Below are 13,898 nucleotides of genomic sequence, written 5' to 3' on the forward strand. Positions count from 1 at the left end.
CTTTTTTTCAACAAAAAGTATAGCAACTGGTATGTTGAAATTAAAAAAGCTTTCCAAGTAGATCATGCTGACTTCAAATTCTGGTGTAAAGGTATCTGGAAAGATTGAGACATGAACATAACTGCACACCCTAATCCCAAGAATAAGATCATGTTTCCTTTTATAAAGATTTTAGAGTACAAGTGCACTGATGAGTACATCTGAAAAATGTCTCTATTAGCGTCATGCTGTCAAAATTAATATTGTCTATTTTAACAATGATTTTAATGATGTTGTAATAAATAACTGTCTATTCTTTTTCAGATTTTATTGCCAAGAAATCCGAGCTTGTGAAATTCTGTCTGGTGATGTAGCCCGTCCTGCACAAGCAGAGGAGCTGTATGAAATTCTTTCCAAATTTACTGAGCAATATGAAAGAGAAGGGCAAAGTGTCAATATGAGGAAAGCTGCTAAAGAACAAAAAACGGTTTGTGTAGCTCACAAGTTCTGGTTTTCACTTTGCTTTAGTTACTGTTTGAATGTTAAATGTGGTAAATAGTCAGAAGACCATGGTGCAAAATGTCTCAAATCAAATCTTTTTCTGAAAGGCAAATCAGCCTGTGAGAGTAATTTACTTCTGTCGATGGTCAAGCTCTTGTCTTTTTATGCCCTTCATAGGACCAGTCCCTAAAAGTAGAGAGCCCAGCTGTTTATTGGTAGTCTGCTTGTTAAAAATCTTCATGCTGCCTTTAGTGCGATGTATGACTCCAGGGCCTGCAACGACTGTGCCCAGATGAACCCAGAAGCCATCAGAGGTCATAAGGCAAAGCTTGTGTGGTGAAGCACCAGAAGGCTCTGCGCAGGTCATATGCCAAATCGAAGTTGAGAGCACAGACCCGTCCCGCTCCCAAAGTCTTTCCGAATCTTCCTTCCCTGGTCTGGTGTTCTAGTGTGTCCACTGTAGGGGCCTGTGTATGACCTCATGGTTACTGGTTCAAATCCTGGTGGGTCCACTCAGTCTTTCATCCTTCTGAGGTCAATAAAATGAGCACCATTGAATTGGGTAACAATAAACATCTGTTTTTTAGTACCACAATGCTCTTCAGCGTGAACGTGCGCTTTTCAAATACACGTTATGTGGTTAAAGTCTTCCTGTAAGTAAAAAAAAAAGAACTCCAATCAGGGCTCTACCCCTTCTAGCCAAGGCAGAAAAACATTATTGTGCCTCTCTGTCTCTCTCCTGTTTCACCTAAGATTATTCAGTCTCTGTTCCAGATGCACTCTGAGTTCCCGGTTCAATCTGCAATGTTGCAACAAAAAAAGCCTTCCAAGAGGCCATGCTGCTTATTTATGGCAGGATCTCTCCGTAGGCATACCGCCAGCAAATATTTCCTCAATACTATCTGGGACCCCTTAACCTGCATCTGGCTTTGCATTGCCATTTCGCAGCAACCCGCACAGCCCCCCAACATAAATGCTTGCACCAATGTGGAGGAGGACCCACAACCTTTTGTGTTCCCCAATTCTGAGCCGATTTAGTCTTGACAGAGGCCTCGTCCATATCTTGATGTGCTGCAGCCTATAGGGAATCTATTCCACTACTGAGCAGCTTCCCATACACATTGCACCAGTTTTTTTACTTTTACTTTGATCAGAGACAGCCTTATGTAAATGACAGTGGTGGGGACCAATTTGTCTCACCTAAGGCAAAGGCAGTTAATACATGTAGGTACAGGTGGCCAGTGAGTTAGGCACCTGATCAAACACTGACTTGATTCCTCCCCTGGACCAGCAAGAGAGGAAACTGCTACTTTTTGCAAATTTTTGCAGAACGGCTGCTGAGGTCCCTGATCTCCATCACCCCACTGTTGAGGTTAAAATGAGCGTGCACACATAGATTCCTACAACCTGGTCAGGCACCAGCTTAACCTCTTTCACTTTAGTGAGACCTTCACTGACACACTGGTGGGGACCTCGGATAAGCCATGCTCTGCTCGCCCCCCCATTCAACTGACAAGTCTTCCATCACCATAGACCTGGTACTGGCAACCTGGATTTACTGACTCCGCATTCAACCCTAATATTTTGGTAGTGCAGGTGTCCACCAGTAGGGGGAACCATAAGGTATTTTGACATGAGGTGCCTCCATGGGTATTATGCGCCCTGTGGGACATGAGAGGTGAAATCTTACCTGCAGTCCCAGAAGACTTGCATGCTTCCTTTATTGAAACCATTAAAAAATGTCAAACTGATCGTCCGCTTGGGCCTAGACACCAAATATTATCTAGGCAGGGCAATACAAACTAGTGTGGTGCTTAGACGCTACTCATAGGGCTTCTGTGGAGACGTTCAGGCATCCCTAATGGACATACCTTTTGACTGCTCCCACCTGTTTGGTGATAAGGCGGAATCTACTGTAGAAAGTTGTAATGGAAGCTGGGCACAGCACGTTCTGTGTCGGTTAGCTCCAGTCTTGCGATCTCCACAACAATTTCACTCTTAAGTGATATGCCAGATACCTGGTGTATAGACGGCACAGGACTCCATAATCTTCACAAAAGGATTTTTAGCCCTTTTGAGTTGGGGCCATGGCCTGACTATCAGGGACTGCATTCCTCCAAATTTTCCATTGCTACTGCATCAACGGCAAAATGCCTTTAGTGCACCCTTAGTGGCATACAGCCAACGGTGAGAGTAGATCAGTCACTTCCTGCTGAGGTAACAAAAACAACAAATGTGTCCTGAAGATTGTCCAACGGGGCTACCCCCTGCCCTTCCTTTTCAACCCAACCCACTTACGACCTGCAGTGGAACACCTGTCAGAGAATCATCTGTCATCTTAAGCTGGGAAGTACAGGCTCTTTTGCTCAAAGGAGCCATAGAGAGTCCCGGCATAGGAAGTAAGGACTTGATGTTATTCCTGCTATTTCCTTGAGCTTAAGAAGGACAGCGGTCTCTTACCCATGTCTTGGACCCCTCAATGCCTTTGTTATGAGCCCGCAAACACCACAGTAGTTTTAAGTAAAATGTATTTATAAGTACATGGAAGGTCAAAATAAGTAATAGAGAAAACTGAAAAAACTAGGTTGTCTCCTCTTTTATTGCATATTTTAGTCTTTATTTTCCCTCAATGAAACACTGAGTGCCTTTGTCACCAATGTTGCCTCTCTTAGTGCTAGTCAGCCCTCTGCCCTCCTATTCTGGCCCTTGGCTGTCTTCCCTCCCGGACTCCAGTCTTCCCCAGTTACTTCCCACCAGCCAAACCACCCACCAAACTAACGCCGAGCCACTGGCCTGCAGCCATGACCCTGGATGGAGGTTGCGGCGTTACTCCTCCACCCCTTGCTTGCAGCTAACCACCTCTGTTGGGCGATCTGCTCTCGTAATGTCGTTCTTGACCTTACCTTCCGGTCGTCTTCAGCCGGTCGCACCACTAGATTAGTAGCCTGCAATATTGGCACTTCCCTATTACACATCCTCCTTTCCAGGAGTGAACGTTCAGGCCATTTTAGTCAATGCATTATGGGACAGATTACTCACATTGGATTTCTACTTGCTGGCTTTATGCTGATTCTGAAAGGAAAAATACTACAGGGCTAAAAACTATCCCAAAATGCGATTTGAGAGTTCATTTTTGGACAACCAAACAAGTGGAGCATGGCCGGTAAGTAACAAAAAAGATTGTTATAGTAAGCAATATTGTGAGGCCTTCATTTCCCATTTAATAGCTAAGCACTCTTTTTAAATGATCGAATAATGAAGTTCTGAGGCAAAAGTTTCCTACTAATATACACCACTGGCCGCACATTTTTTACTTCATCCAGTTGTGACACACCCTGATGCATTAGTCTGTAAAACAAAGGGTTTTGTGAAATCGGGACATTGTAACACAGGATCCAGGCATAATATATTTTTCAGCAGTTCAAAACTGTTGGTTTGTTCCTCTGTCCATGACAACAGTGTGTCAGGGTGATTGGAGTGGAGCGTATTTAAGGGACTAGCCAGGGAGGAGACATCTGGGATGAACTTCCGATAATATCCAACTAAGCCCATAAAAGACAGATGTCCCCTTTTGTTTGAGGTTGAGGAATTTGACTAATTCAACTTTTTCACCTGGGGCCTTATGGTTCTGAGTTAAATGACATACCCCAGATACTGGTTGAAATTAGTGGCTAGCATTTCTGTTGGTTGACAGTTAGCCCAGCCGTCTGTAGAGCAGAGAAGATATGGTTACGGTGCACCGAGTGTAACTCCCATGATGGCCTGAATATTACAATGCCGTCTAGTTAGGCGGCCACATATTGATGATATGGTCTTAACAATTTGTTCATTAAGCATTGGAATGTGGTGGGAGCCCCGTGTAGCCCAAAGGAATGTACTTTGAATTGATACAGTCCACAGGGAGTCTTTTTCCCCTGGCTTTTTTTGTCAGGGTAATCTGCCAATACCCATTGGTCAAGTTCAATATAGACATAATTTTGGTCGCACCTAGATTATTCAACAACTCATCAACCCAAGGCATGGAATAACTGCCAAAAGTGGAGATACTAGGGGGCGTGGCTAGCCAACACCCAGGATGGCCTGCACTGGAATAAAGCTCCGGTCGGCTACCGACTAAATCTCCCCCTGCATCTGTCACAATTATCCGTCTGCCCACAGTTTTGGATCTGATACGTCACCGATTACAATTAGCTGTTGGCCGGGAGGAGAGTAAAGACCCGGCCGTGAAGTCGCACGGCTTCTCCTGCTGCCGACTGGCGCGTTGGAGACGATCGAACCTGGGGGACACCAGGTGAGAGAAGACCCCACTGCCGGCGGCTGCCGCTTTGCTTCTCTTGGGCTCGGGGGCTTACGTGGGCCTCCACAAACCACCGGTGAGCGAGGAAGACCCATGGCGCTCAGGACATCATGCCCGGGGCTCGTACGCAACTGTACTGTCCTCACTTGTCTGTTGTCCGGCATATCCAATACTCAACACTCCCCTGATCCGACGGTTCCCAGTCCAAGGTGTGGAACGGGACACAATGGCCACAGCGAGAGGCCCCAAGCAATCCGCTATGCAAAGACTATCTAAATTTGCCCATTCCAAGCCCGAAGAAACTGAGAGGAAGCAGGATGGTGCGGAGGCGAGGCAGCAACCTGACGATGGGGGCCCGACACTACTAGACATCATGGAGGCAGTCCAGGGAGTCCGTACGGCATTGGAACGCAAGATCGACACTGTCTCTATTGATGTCAACCTTATCCGCACTGATCTGAGGACTATGGGGGAGGCAAATGAAGGCTCTATCGCCACACTCACACACTCCACGACGCGGCTGGAAATGACGGTCAGGCAACTGCAGGCCCAGACGTCCGACCTAGAGGCTCAACTGGAAGATTACGAAGGGTGTGCAAGGAGAAACAACGTGCGTATCCTGGGGGTTCCCAAACGAACAGAGGGGCAGGCCGCTGACCTCTTCGTTGAAGCCTTGATCCAAAATCATCTAAAACCCCGATTCCTCTCCAAATATTTCTCCATCGAACGTGCCCACAGGGTGCTTGGAGATCTTCCGAAGACGGGTACTCCGTCTCGTCCCATCCTGGCGCGGATCTTCAATTTTCGCGACATGGACATCATCCTTCAAGCTGCGAGAGTTGGTCCAACTCTCAAATTCGAGAACTCAAGCATCACATTTTTCCCAGACTTCACCTACAAAGTGCAGCAGAAACGCCGCTCCTTTCTGGAAATAAAGCAAGCTCTCCGGGGCCACAATTTAAAATATGCCATGCTCTTTCCAGCAAAACTGCGTGTGCAATCAGACGGTAGGCCACTGTTATTCCAGTCCCTGGCGGAAGCCTGGGACTGGCTGGAGAGTTGGCGTTCCTCTGCCGACCGTGATGGCTCATCCCAAGATCAATCTCATGGATCCGACTGTCCTCGGGGAAAGATTGACTGAGTTCCTAAGACACCGGTATTGGTAGACTTTGCACGAACTGGGGTCCCACCCTGTATTTAGTGATCCGCTCTGGCACTAACTAAGATGGCCCTTGCCACGATCCTTGGTTTTGGAGGGGGGGTGCACTCTGCATCCAGCTATTGTTTAACATATGTGTTGTTTCCCCTAATGAGCGCTCTAGGATTATTGTTAGTGTTTAATTGCGGCCTGATTTTGAGGGGTGGGGGGACATATCGCCCAGAGTGATTGGAGCTGCAGGTTCGGAGTTTGGGGCTACGAGACCCTTTAGGTTACATTTTGGGCAAATGTAATAGTTCTTATGGGGGGGGGGTCAAAGCTTGGGGTAGTTTGGATGTGTAGCGTTCCCCTCTACATGGTTCTAGTTATGGGTATACAAGCTCTCTGCAAATTGGGGTGGTGAGCAGTTCTGAGTCCACATTGCAGGGTGGGGGGGGGGGGGAGGTTCCAGGGCATTTTACTAACAGGTTTTTTCAATTTTTGTTATGTTTTATGAGCAGTCTGTATGTCAAGGTCACATACAAATTCAGGGGGATTACCAGCACATACGACAATCTATCTTGCACACTTCTGATATGCTTGTGGGGTGGTCCTGTGCACGGGGTTCCCTTTATGATCCAGTGGGTCTCCCCGGGGGGTTCTGCTGAATTTCGCCAGAGGTCATGCGTGACCCGTCTATTCTCCTTTCCTGGTGTGGTGTTGTGTCGCATTGCGCACTGTTGCTTCATTGGCCCTGTGGGAAGTGAGGCTCTTGTTCTCTGACGCAAATGAGTTGCACTCCTATCGCCTCTGCATCCCTGGGTCGACTCAAAATAATCTCTTGGAATGTCAATGGATTGGGTGACCGGATAAAATGGGGGACAGTCTTACAATATCGGAAACGCCACACCCCTGACCTTGTGTTGCTTCAAGAAACGCATATTTCTGGCACCACATACTGTGCACTATATCGATGGGGTTATAAACTGCTTGCCCACGCGGGTTACACACGGGGGTCCAGAGGGGTGGGCATTCTTGCATGCGCCTCCCTTCCTTTTCAGATTAAAAAAATTGCACGCGACCCCTCTGGCCGTTTTGTCACAGTGTCCGGATGGTGGGAGGGTCGCGCCCTCAACGTGACCTTACTATACATACCCCCCAAGCTACACTCCTCCACCCTGACTGATTTGGGCACTCACATGTTGAATCTACCTGAAGGAGACATTTTACTGGGGGGAGACTGTAATGCCGTCCTGGCTGGGGATTTGGTTCGCTTACCACCCCGACAAAGAGAACCACAGGGTAAACTCGTGTCTGACTTTGACAGCTATGGGACTGGTAGATGCGTGGCGCACACACCACCCCTCCGACAAGCAATACACCTTCCTTTCGGGGGTTCATGGTAGTATGTCTTGTATATATTATCTCTTCTGCCAAGCAGCACAGCTTTCTATGTTCAGTGATGTTAGAATCCGGGTTCTCTGGTTGGCACAGGTAGGTACTTGTGACAAGCAGGGAACCTTTCCTCTAGTCAGGGTAAGGGGTTACACTCCTAAAATAACCCCTGCTCACCCTCTAGGTAGCTTGGCGCGAGCAGACAAGGCTGATCTCAGAGCGTTATAGGTTAAGCATTTGTGAACACGTACAGTAATCAAGTGACAACACTACAAATGGACACCACACAGGTTTTATATTAAAAATAAGAATTCTTTATATACAGTCACCACAAGACCATTAAACGACAAAAATACACAATACTGTTACTTTAGATGGTAGAATTTTGCTTAGTTCTCTTAAGCTCTTAAATGCGACACTTTAAGTCAATGTACCTTAGATGCGACACACAGGGCAACAAAAGTGTTGCAACGATGCTGATGCGATTAAGTTTTTGGTGCAAAGAAATAAAGACGTGAAGATCTTCCAGATGCGTTACACTTCTCCGATGTTGCGAGAAGACTCGACTCGATGCGTCAGCTACAGCGGCGTCACCCTTTACGTGATGCGACGACAGCGGCCTTGGCAGCGGCACTCTTCTCCGACATTTGCGAGACGCTTCCGCTCGATGCGATGTTGCAGCGGCGACACCCCTTTACACGATGCGACAACAGCAGCTCCGACGGCGGCACGCTTCTCCATGGATGCGAGGCGCTTTTCTTGATGCGGTGCAATGCGTCAGCTACGATGGCTGCGATGGCGACACGCTTCTTCGGCGTTGCGAGACACTTCTTGGATGATGCGAGACGCTTCTGCTCGATGCGATGCTGCAGCGGCGACACTCTTTACGAGATGCGACGACAGCAACTCCGACGGCGGCACGCTTCTCCTCCTTGAGTCGCGCTTCCAGCTCCTTGCGACACGCAGTCCCTCAGAAGGCCCAACAAGAGCAGCAGGCACTTCCAAATAACTTTGGGGAGCTGGGGGGTGAAGTCTGTTGTTCCTGAGACTTCAGCCGGAGGCAAGCTCTGTTCCAAGCCCTTGGAGATCTTTTTAAGCACAAGTTGAAATAAAGTCTTTGTAGTCTTTCTCCTCTCCTTCAGCAGCAAGGCAACCACTGCAGGCCAATCCCCCAGGTCAGGGACAGTACTCCTCCTTACAGCTTTCCCAGTTCCTTATCCTCAGGCAGAGGTTGTTCTGGTCAAGCAGGATCTAATTTCTTGGGAGCAGGGTCCCAATACTTATACCCCTAATTCCTTTGTTCCTCTGGGGTAGAGGGGCCTTTGCCCAGTCCAAACCAGTTCCTGAGCACTTTGTTGACATGACTCTGCCCTTCTATTCAGGGTGCAGGGCAGAGACATCAGCCGCTCCACAGGAGGTGGAGCCAGCATTGTGGTGGCAGAGCACAGCCCACCCATCTGGATGTCAATCTCTCTATTCACCACCAGGCTACCTAGCCCTGTCCCTCTGGGTTTCCCCAGCCCTGTCACTCACACAAACCAGACAGGCAGATACACATCATAGCAGAGGCGGGCTGAAATGGTTAGGCAAGCAAATACCAACTTTCTAAAAGTGGCATTTGCAAACACAGAATATTAAAATAAACTTTACTAAAAGATGTATTTTATTATTCTGAGTTCAGGCATACTAAACCCGAATTTCTACCATGTTCCCTGGGTCTGTTAGGATCATAGGATGTAACAATTCTGACAGCCCATTCTGGCCTATGGGAACAGGTAGCCTTGCAATAGTGAAAAACGAAAATGGCTGTAATTCACTATTAGGACATGCCACACACATCGGGGCTTGTCCTACCTTATGCTTACAATGCACCCTGCCCTTGGGCCTACCATAGGGGTGACTAATATGAAGTTAAGGGAAGGTTTAGGGACTGGGAAGTGGGTGCACTTGCCCAGTCAGCATGACAGTACCAGACTGCACGCAGGTTCTGCAATGGCAGACCTTAGACATATTTTACTAGGCCGCTTCTGTGGGTGGCACAACCGGTGCTGCAAGCCCACCAGCAGTATTTGTATTTACAAGCCCTGGGCACTCCTGGTGCACTTTACTGGGGTCTGACAGTAAACCAAATAAGCCAATCATGGAATCCAACCAACATATACATTTTAAATAGGGAGCACTTGCACTGTGGCACTGGTTGGCAGTGGCACAGTGCTCTGAGCAGCTAACACCAGCAAAACACATGAGGCACAGCGACAAAAAAGTGGAAGGGAGACTCACGCCAAGGTGCCAGGTCTAACAAGTGACATCACATTTTTGCCCAGGGGTATATCTGACCACTCTCCTATCCTGGCTCACTACGGTGGTGTGCCTTCTCGCTCTCGTCGTGAGATGGCCCTCAACCCATGGTATCTTCGGGTCCTGGAGATACGGGATAAATTGGTACAGGCCACAACAGATTATTTCGCAGAATATGAGGGCTTCGTCTAATCGGAGGGGATATAAGACGGTTATTCGAGGGTGTGCGGTGGCCGCAGTGGCGGGTCACCGGAAGGAGAAACGTAAGCAACTGGAGGATATAGAATTAGAGGTGGCCAATCTTGAACACGAACTGATCGCATCCGCCTCCCCCGACACTTCCCACAAACTTGCAGTGAAACAAAAGGAATATAGTGATATAGCTAGAGATGCGGCCTAAGCGCATTACCAAACCCCTCGTCGTGTATATGAAATTGGAGAGAAGGCCAGTAAACTGTTGGCATGGCTAGATAAGCCAGAGTTGGCCAACAGGTGGGTGGCTGAAATTGTGGCTCCTAATGGTGTATGACGATGCGACCGGGATGGGATCTCTGATAGTTTTGCCAACCATTTTGAGTGACTCTGTCCCTACGTCCACTTCCACGCAGGAGGAAGCAGCCAACCTGCTCTCCACCCTCCCTCTGCCGAGATTGGACCCTCAAGATGTCACAGACCTTGACACCGCCTTGACTCCTGAGGAGGTGTCTAAGGCGATTGGTGCGTTGCAATCCGGGAAGGCCATGGGTCTCCTAGTGGCCTTCCAATCGAGCTCTACAAAGCAGTCTCTTCGGTGCTGGCTCCGTTTCTCATGCAGATGTATGATGAGAGTGTAGAGTGTGGAATTTTGCCCGAAACAGAGGGATTAGCTAACTTTGCGGTCATACACTAAAACGGGAAACCCCCGGACCACTGTGGTTCGTTTCGACCGATTTCCATCCTCGACCCAGAGGTCAAGATCCTGGCCCAACTTTTGGCCCTTCGCCCCATCTTCATAAATTAATACACCCGGACCAATCCGGCTTTATGCGGACTAAAAATACGGCACTCAATCTCTGCCGTCTCTTCGGAGTGCTGGGCAGAGCCCCCACCATACAAGAAGACGCAGTAATTGTGTCCTTAGACGCTAAAATGGCGTTCAACATGATGGAGTGGCCTTTTCTGTTTGCTTCTCTGGAAAGGTACGGCTTTGGCCCATGTCTTATTTCCTGGGTGCGTCTCTTGTATGCTAAACCCCTGGCTCACGTCTCGGTAAACGTTGGTAGATCGGCAGTTTTTGAGTTGGGGAAGGGTACGAGGCAGGGCTGTCCCCGGTCACCGTTGTTATTCGCTCTGGCCCTAGAACCCTTGGCATTGTGGATCAAAGGTGACCCCTCTATCCGTGGACTGAATTGGGCCCCGGATTGGTCGGATAGGATCTCCCTCTACGCCGATGACATTCTCTTATATTTGGCCAAACGCCGACCTTCACTTCACGTGGTGCAGCATATTCCCACTCTCTTCCACAAATACTCTGGCTACACCATCAATTGGGACAAGTCATTGATTTATGTCCTCAGTGGGGAGCTCCCACGGCTTTTCTCGGGGGTTCAACGCTGGCATAGTCACAGACCGTTTTCGCTACCTGGCCATCTGTCACAAGAGATGCAGATGTCTTCCACCAAAAGAAACTTCTCCCTCCCCTGCATCGCCTCTGGGCTGACGTGCAGCACTGGAAGACACTGCCCCTTACTCTACTGGGTAAAGCTGCCCTCTTCAAAATGATGGCACTTCCCCGTTTCCTCTATGCCCTACAGAATACGCCCTACCCCGTCCCGACTCAATATTTCCAAACAATTGATTCTGAGGTCCGCTCACTACTATGGAACGGCGGCACGCCCTGAATTTCCCTGACCAAACTCACCCGCAGGTGGTACGACGGGGGTATTGCTCTCCCTATAATTAAAACGTATTACTGGGCCTCACAATTAGTGGTCCTTAATCACTGGGCCCACCGTCCCATTACAGACCCAGCGTACAGAATGGATAGGTTCAATATGGCGGCGGGCAATTACTTGCAGGTGTTATATGGGGGGGTCCTAAGCATTTACCCATCTTTACCCCGACCTCCACCACAGCCTCGATCTGGCACGTAGCAACGGCCGTGCTGGGCTGGAAGGGTAAAATCACGCGGGTTACTCCGCTGCTGGAATCCTGTCACTCAGGTCAACCTGGATTTGATAAATGGGACTTGATTGGTCTTTCTGCAGTAGGGAACACGTGGGCGAAGGGTTCGGTGGTTCCATTCGGTGAGTTGCAAGTAAAATACTAGCTGCATGAGGGGTAAACGTTGTGATATCTTCAGGCACGTAGTGCGTTAAGAAAAGCCAACCCAAAGGGTTTCGATCTGCCTGTCTCTTCACCTCTAGAAGATAGGCTTGTAGACGACTAGCTTCCGGATAAGGCCATCTCTTTGACCTACCGCAAACTACTCAATAACTTACCTGAACCTCTCGATAAACTCCGTGCAAAATGGTCTGATGATTTGGGGGACTTACCTGACGAAGATTGGAGAGCGGCCCTGGCATCTCCCAGGGAGGTGGCAATCTGTTCTCGCTTTAAGCGTATACAACTTAAAATACTCCACAGGGCCTATTACACCAGCACAGCACTTGTTAAAATGGGTCTAAAGATCTCCCTGCTCTGTCCACGGGACTGTGTCTCCTTGGGTACTTTCTTGCACCAGTGGTGGGACTGTCCAGTTCTTCAACAGTATTGGAGTGAGTTTGTGTCCACTATGTCCCGAATATGTCAGAAATCTATAGAACCCTCTCCTCGACTCTGTAATTTAAATATTTGGGAGGCCACTGACCTCAATTCCACTGAACAAATGTGGGTTTCTTTGGGCTGTACCATAGCAAAACACATTATAGCCAGAACGTGTAAAAGGGGAGTTGTGCCCCGACACAAAGACTGGGCGGAGGACATTGACTGGTGCATGCAGGCCGAGAGGGTGGTATTTGAGGGCAGGGGATGCCCAGGCAAATGGACTAAAATATGGGGCCCCTGGAACGAAAGCAGAAGATTCTTATGCACCCCCTTTGACGATGATTCCCCATTCAATGTTGATAAAGAGACACTTTAATGTTTTAATGTCACCGTGTGCCTGTGATTATATCACGATTATATCATGATCCTCTCTGGATTTTCAGAGAACAAGTGTGAGTATTTCTGAACAACTCTGCTTCCTGGTCATGTCTTATTTGTTGGCCTACATTTGTCATGGTGACCTCTGCCTGCAACCCAACCGGCTCAAGGAGAAAACTAATTATTCTGAATCCGTGACACATAAAAAGTTGGTATTATCTTGTAAAGCTCCAATTTCTGAAGCTTCCCATTTCTTTAATACATTTATATGGTAAATGACTTATTTGAGATTTATGGGGGACAGTTACTCTATAAGTGACCAGTGTAATCTTTTCCAGAACCGTGTAAGGGTCCTGCCACTTAGCTAATACCTTGTTGTCAGAAGAAGGAAGGAAGACAAGGACCTGATCAACTTGTGGGAAATTACTTCAGTTAGGTTTGCCTGTCATAGGCAGGGCCACTGGAATAATGCGATGGTTTGGCTGTGGCAATTTTCGCATAGTTATGAATTTGCAGCATGTGCTGCATAATCCATCATCTGCCACATAATCTGCAGATTTTAAGCCAAAATTATAGTTTCTAGCTCAAATGGTCCATAAGTTAATAAAAATGCAGTGGCACGTGTTGCTTTGCTGCACAGTGGAAGGCCCTTTGCAAAGCTGGATTGGTCACCTTTATGTTGCTTATTGTTATATTTGGGTATTAAACTGGTACCAACAAGGTGCAACCAATACCTAGACCATGTTACCAAGTTTAAATATACCAAAATAATGAAGTAATACAATCACTAAATGTGGGTCATTATTCTGCAAAATTTGTCTTTTCTTGCACCATAATTTACTCAACCCTGTTGCAAAATTTGGACCTCTCCTACATCATAATTCCAGTGCCTCTGGCACCTGCTTCATATGACACCCACTGATGCGCTTGGGCTTTTTCTAGGGTTTCACAGACTTGATCCCACGAGGAAGTAACATTTTGTTATGGTAGTCGCATAGTCTAGTAAGTTTCTGCTCTTGTCGGTCTTCTAGTGTTCAACTTCCATGTCTACCACTGTTCAGGGCTGTCGTTGAAATAGCAATTCAAATGGGGCGAAACCCATTTGAGCCCTGTGTATGGCATTGAATGGCATATATGACTGAGGGGAGTTTCTTATCTCAGTCTTTC

General features: G+C 47.9%; 1 protein-coding gene across 1 annotated transcript in view; it reads left to right on the forward strand.

Moving 5' to 3' along the window:
* The window catches only part of SH3YL1 (SH3 and SYLF domain containing 1), a 483,838-nt gene that overhangs the window by 299,140 nt on the left and 170,800 nt on the right, over nucleotides 1-13,898 (forward strand). The window contains exon 7 of the mRNA XM_085610793.1: nucleotides 304-466. Within this exon, the coding sequence (XP_085466919.1) occupies nucleotides 304-466 (163 nt within the window). The remainder of the gene's footprint in view (nucleotides 1-303; nucleotides 467-13,898) is intronic.

This window comes from Triturus cristatus, chromosome 6 (genome assembly GCF_964204655.1).
Source record: "Triturus cristatus chromosome 6, aTriCri1.1, whole genome shotgun sequence".
Classification (NCBI taxonomy): domain Eukaryota; kingdom Metazoa; phylum Chordata; class Amphibia; order Caudata; family Salamandridae; genus Triturus; species Triturus cristatus.